Raw genomic sequence first — 6,841 nt, forward strand, 5'->3', positions numbered from 1 at the left:
AGAGAGTTTTTTTTGCAATTCATCAGAGAGACCCCACCCTGCCCTATTTGCATTGTTTTTGTCCCCCTCACAGTTAACAATTTCTACTCATGTACTGTACTCCACATAAAAAGAAAACCCTAATCATTCTCCCATGTTTGGATGTTTCTTTGAGTAGATAAAACAACTGTAGCTAGATCTCCATTCCAAGAGTTGTAAACCCCCTCTTTAAGGCTTAGTTGGCTGAAAGCAGTGCATATCAATAACATATCAAGGGTGTTAGAGATCATATTGTAGTATGGTCCCTTTTGGGCAAGTAAGGCTTGCCATATTAGACACTCAACTTAAGGCAATGTTTATCCAAGATCCATGGTCAGCATGATAATGGAAAGGTGGGTCAGTATATAGGTAGCTTTAGACCTTTTTTTGGACTTAACTGAAGGCTTCATATCTGGAAAAAGCATGTGAAACTTGATGACATGAATGCCCCCATCTGTATAGAATCAAGGTTGTTCCTTACAACTGGAAATTTAGGTTCTTTTAGAAAAAACGTTCTTGCGTATGCATCATAGGATGTTTTGATAATGCTCATTTCCATTAATCATGAAACCATAGGTCTTGGGTATGCAACATTAAATTTTGATAGTGGTGCATTCTCTTCATGGTGAAACCATATGATAAATGTTGTACTTATTGTTCTGCTTGGATGATTGCAGCAATATATCGCAGTATTAGAATGCGTGGTAGAGCTGAATTTCACTTTAGATGGTAATCAAACTTAGAAATTATGAAAAATATTATACATATCTACATATATACGAACACACAATACGCACACACACACACACAGAGAATTGTGGTTGGCATGGCTTTACTGATAATTGGTTTTTTGGCAAAACATCAATGTTATGCAGATATGAGAGGATTTGGAAGCTGTCCTTTGCCCGAAAAGATTTGTTTGAATTTGTGGAGGGCATTTTCGGAGTTGTAATTTTTTTGACCCGCTTACCTTAATCTGAGAAGCATGGATGGCCTTTATTCCATGCCTGTTTCATTAAACAACATGGCAACAAATCTAAGGAGACCGATAGCACTCGATATGTATGATAGCTTCATGGCTACAGGAGACAAATTTTGTGGTGGGGGTGATAATGTGGCAGCAGTACAACATCTGCGATCATCTTCTTTCCATTCATTTCCATTTCTTTTGAGTAACAATACTTTGATGTCATCATCATGTGTATCATCTCATCACTTACATTCACTCTCTCCACATTTCCTTAGTCCAGACTTTGCTAGCTCACAAATATGGCATGGTAATCTACCTAATATTTCATCATGCTCCTCTGGTGATGACGATTTTATTCGGCCACCACTATTATTTGAGGGGCTTACTGGTGCATCTGGATCCTCCAGAATAACTTCAATGGATAGGGTTGTAGATGTTGTCATACCATGTGACCCTTCCCAGGATAGTCCAACTAGTTCTATAGGAATGTCTTCAAACAAAACAAGCAATTTTCCCAGTGTAGAAAAAAGCTCTTCTAATAATAATCCATGCAAAATCCTAAACCACCATGTGAATGGATCAAACTTCATGAAAAAAGAACAAAACGAGCAAGTGAACCATAATTTTGGAGGGCTTTCTTTGTTGGAAGATATTTACCTAGTAGGAATGACATCAAAGAATACAAGCAATTCTCCTCGTGTTGAAAAGAGCTGTTCTAGTGGAAGTCCATGCAAAACCCTTGATTACAATGAGAATGGGTTAAATTCCATGACAGAAGAACAACACGAAGTGAACTATAAATTTGGACAGCATTCTTCTCTGGAAAATATTGGCCACGTAGGAAAGACTTCAAGCAAAGCAAGCGATGTTCTTTGTGTGGAAAATATCTGTTCTAGTGGTTCTCCATGCAAAACCCTAGATGACCACGGTAATGTATTGAATGTTATGAATGAAGAAGAAGAAAGAAAAAAAGAAATGAACCATGATTGTGGAGGGTTTTCCATTGGCCTTGGAGATGATAGCTTATCCACCTTGTTATGGGAAAGCTATATGAAGAACATGCAGCAACCATTGGTTGGCTTAGAGGCACAGCCTGAGAGCAGTGCACCCAATGCATTCAGCCGGGAACTCGAAGAGTTCGACGATTTTCTAGCATCTCTCAAGAGAATGCAAGAAAAGCAAAGTATCGATGATGATCACGCAAGCTTGACAAAGGGATGTGTATCCACGCCATCAAAAATGCTAGGCCATGTCTCTTTCTGGGATCCCTATACAAACCTAGAAGATGTGTTCGGCTCAACAGTTACAAATGACTCTAAAGAAAGAGTGCAACTTTTACCTGGGATGGTTTCTATGCCCGGTGTTCATCAAGAGAGGTATGCCAAAATGCAAAAAGTTGATCATTATATGGGATCGGCAAGCTTTGAGAGTATGCCAATGTTGTTGCAACAAGCACCACGGGGGGTGGGATTGCCGACAAGGAGAAGTGAACAAGTCCAGGTCGGTAAAAAGAGGTCGAGAAGTGGAGAGAATCCTCGGCCCCGGCCAAAGGACCGTCAGCAAATTCAAGATTGTGTGCTTGAGCTTCGAAACATCATTCCAAGCTCCAAAAAGGTATCAGACCATGAATCATTCTACTTTCTCACAAGCTTATAGCATGAATCAATTGGCATTCATCAACTAGTATATTATCTACAGTTCAGAGTTTTTAGGATATACACCAATCAGGATTTCTGGTGTAGGGTTTAAGCAATGCATACATATATATACATAACATATTCATCTACGGTTTAGATTCTATCTATCTATATATTTATATTACGTTTAGCATTTAGGATCTAGGGTACGTGGATGTATGTATTTTAACTGTTTGTGCCCATGCTTTATTTAAAAACAGTGCAGCATTGATGCTTTGCTGGAGAAGACAATCAAATACATCAATTTCTTACAGACAGTAACAATGAAGTGGAATGAAACCATCAAGTTGCAGGTAAGCAAATAATATTTGTTATTTCTCAAGATTTGTCTCTGCACCACTAACAACGAATCTTCATCATAGGAGGGCAAAGACAATGGGCCTAGCACAAATTTTGGTGGTGGTGGTGGTGCAAGTTGGGCAGTGGAGCTAGGTGAGGAGGGAAAGCCATGCCCAATTGTAGTAGAAAAAGAGGTAAAAGCATTTGTCATGTGGTTAAATCTAGTTGACATTCTTGAAAGACTGAAATAAGACTGAATTTGATGAGGGCAGAGTATTTGCAATGATAAGTGCATCGTAATTTTATTATTTATTTGGTGTATCGGTTTTTGGTTCCGTATATAATGCCTTCACAAGCTTCCCGTGTACGTAGTTATCCGATGCTTTCTTTTGTCTTCCAGATGTTATGCGAAGAGGAAAGCGTCATCTTGGATATCCCAGAGTCTATCAAGAAGTCGGGGCTCACCATATTGAAGGGCATCATGGAAACAAGAAATGACAAGCTATGGGCAAAATTTGTGGTTGAGGTATGTATATATATTATGCGGAGCCATCCATTTTTTGTAGTGTCTTCTTTGAGCTGCAATTCACCTATATCCTGCGATGCAACAAGTCTTTTAGTACAAAGTTCTCCGGCGCGTGTTTGAAGTGTCCTTTAAAGTTCTATTTTAGATTATGCATTTAACTTCAAAGACTTAATTAGTGGGTGATTTGCCATTTTGCTGAAAGTTAACTATCTTTGTTTGCATGACCAGGCTGATCGAGAGGTGCACCGCCTCGAAGTGTTATGGTCCCTTATGCAGCTTCTGGAGTCGGGGGACACAAAAGCATCATCAAATGTCATTAATCCACAATGATTTTTGTCATACACTCGGGACCAGTACCACGATCTTGAGGATAAATGAACACATTTTCACCCTATTTTTGATACTTATCATGCATGTCAAAAATGCTTCATAAGTGAGGAGTCGTCACAATATAAAGAAATGGCTCTAGGTTTTGCAACTCAAGATGTTGCACAACTAAAACGTTTCTAGCCTATTGCCCTTGATATGTGTAAGACACGCATATCGCAAGCTCTCTGGAAACCCAATGTATAGATACCACAAGGAATTTCTCAAACCCATGATGCATCATGTTAGTCCGTACATTGGTGTCTCTCTCTACATGTGACTCATGAGATCATAAACAAAAGAATGTGTGTTGGAAATGCTGCGTAGCAATTTAGAGGCCCTATAAAGTAATATCAATATAAATATGTAGAGATTGTCTATCAAATGAACCTTTAGGGCATTGCATTAGAGTGAAGGAGACATCAAATGAACCTTCTTCATGCATGCAATTGCAACCAACAAAATCTTAAAAAATGAGTTGTCAATTGAACCTTTGACAAGATATTCAGGCTTTTGGCCCGTTAGCATTGTGCTTTTGTGTTTGGAAACTTCCTTACATTGAATTAATGGCAACCAATCAATGGCAAAGTCAAATGCCTTTGTTAATGAGTCTGATACTTTGATGTATCTCTAACCCCTTAATGATGTGTGCTTATCAAGGTTATTCAATGTAGTATGGCTAGTCCTAATAGCAAGTATTAATCCTTCATAAGTTTTAAGAAACTTTTGAGCAATCACAAAATTTGTTTACCATATTTTATCTAGAGTCAATGAAATATGCATTCATGTGCTTCTATGATAAGGATTAAATCTACACATTTTGGAATGTTGGAATGCTATTTACATTGCCAACATTACCTTTGTTTGGATCCGCTTATATCTTTTCATACTAGTTTCCAATGTCATAATACAACAAGTTTTAAGCATTATGAGTTAATGAAATTGAGGCGAAATCTTTGAATCACTCATTTTGGGTATGCTCAATACAAAAATGGTTACGAAGCAATGAACTATTTCCAAAAGATGCAAGTGGGGGTCTCTCACCATATAGGATCACATATATTTGCATCTTGAAGGCTTGTGGAAACATTGGATCTATTGTAAAAGGGGAAAAGATTCATGATGAGAGTATAAATAAAGTTCTCTTCATTGGGGAGACTATTGTGCTTAACAATGCTTTGGTGAACGCAAAAGAAGGATTGGAAAAAGATCCTTTTTGTTGGTACCGTAAATGTGGAGCAATAATTGAAGCCCGAGAGCTTTTTGATGATTTATTGCTGGTTGGAGATGTGGTACAATGGCCTGCCATGTTATTGGGCTATATTGAGCATGATAAGAATGAGGATGCGATACAACTCTATCCTCGAATGCTTGTGCAAGGTCTCTTACCTAATATGATGATATTTTCTAGTATGTTGAAAGCATGTGACACCATGGGAGAATTGGTAGTAAATACTGAAATGGAATTAGATTTTGAGATGGATCTCAGTTAAATAAGGATCCATGGCTAGCCATTGTCTTACACAAGACGGGCTTGGGAAGGATAATCGTTTCTTTTCCACCTATTTTGTAGTTTGTAGCTGATATGCCTTTTTTTAAACTAATGGAAGGATGATTTGTTTTGAAAAAAAATAAAATTTGAGATGAAATCAAAGATTTGTGCGCTATGTTTCAAGTTTTAGTATATTAGCACACAGAAAATTCCTTGAATTAAATGCCATCATGATCGACCTTCTATTACTATCTTTATAATCATTTGATTTCCAAGACCGAATAATGTTGATTGTATGATTTTGTGTTTTCGAGTGGAAAGCTTACCAACTCTTGATTTACATCGTAGCACCAATGTCATAAAAATGAGAGAACCCAAGTTCAGTCCTTGCAATTGATCTATTGTGTACATTGAAAATAGATCTCTCAAAAGTATGATCAATGGATTGCATAAGATGGCCAATTAAAATTGTGATGTACAAAATTTAGGCACACTCTCTCATATATGATGAAGGAATTGCTTTAAGGCCTAAATCGTAGACCAACAAGAATATTGGATTAAGGCGATGTAGGAAGGTGACAATTGTTACTAACCAACTTTTACATAGTCATGGTTAGTTCTATAATGTTATAGTTATTTACTTTGATATAGTGGAATGTGACATGCATGGATGTAAAAGGAGCTAAGGAGATTGGTTGGATGCAAAATCAAACATGGGACAATATATAAATCCAAAAAACCTAAAGGTAATGATGGACGAGCCACTTGATTGTTGCTTCGTAAAATCTAAGAAAGCATTTGACAGTTCCAAGAGAAAACCTATGTGAGAGAATAACAAACATTTGAGTCCTAACTAAACTTCATATACAACCATACAAGCTACATGAGAATGGATGTCCAAGATAAACCTGGATATCTTGTAGTTATCCAAATGCTTTCACAAGGAATGTACGGGCCAAGCAAGGATGCCCTCTTTGCTCACATTTTTTATCTATATAATTATGCTTCAAAGAAACTAATGTGGTTGGTATGAGCGACAGTGATATTTGATTGCCTATCATCGATATGTTCATCGTATTAAGACATTGGATGCTCTTGGGTTGGCATGTATATAACTCACACAAATATTAACTATCTTGGCATCAATAACAAAGTGACAAAAGCGTCTAAATCTTACAAGCTAGTAGAACTAACATTAAACAACCAAGACTATCAACTTCTAACCTTCTAGTTGAGTAGAGTGGAAAAAACCATTGCTTGTTGCCAACTCATGCATCTTTAGACTTAATACATAAGGTAGACCCCAATCATCACTCCTCAAATAAGACATTTTTTAGAAAGAAATTTAGAGTGCCAACTACAATGAAAGATCCACTACCATCCATTATCAAACCTACTTAGATGCAATTCTTGCCCAATTGTAGACAATAACCATCAAATGATTCCATAGAGCACCATGGCACAATATATTATTAGTCTCCCTTGCAAAGGGT

The 6,841-nt window shown here is 37.4% G+C and overlaps 1 protein-coding gene across 1 annotated transcript; it reads left to right on the plus strand.

The window, feature by feature from the left end:
* Positions 1 to 14: 14 nt before the first annotated feature.
* LOC147847772 (uncharacterized) lies at positions 15 to 4,376 on the plus strand. The gene is made up of 7 exons (XM_087338841.1): positions 15 to 371; positions 696 to 747; positions 894 to 2,602; positions 2,886 to 2,978; positions 3,048 to 3,158; positions 3,257 to 3,490; positions 3,719 to 4,376. The coding sequence occupies exons 3-7, from the start codon at positions 1,004 to 1,006 to the stop codon at positions 3,818 to 3,820; spliced, it is 2,139 nt and encodes a 712-aa protein (XP_087194967.1). The 5' UTR covers positions 15 to 371; positions 696 to 747; positions 894 to 1,003; the 3' UTR covers positions 3,821 to 4,376.
* Positions 4,377 to 6,841: the final 2,465 nt, after the last annotated feature.

The sequence above is a fragment of the Azolla caroliniana genome, unplaced genomic scaffold (assembly GCF_043228905.1).
Source record: "Azolla caroliniana isolate FFs.n. ecotype wild unplaced genomic scaffold, voAzoCaro1.0.p SCAF_685, whole genome shotgun sequence".
Lineage (NCBI taxonomy): Eukaryota > Viridiplantae > Streptophyta > Polypodiopsida > Salviniales > Salviniaceae > Azolla > Azolla caroliniana.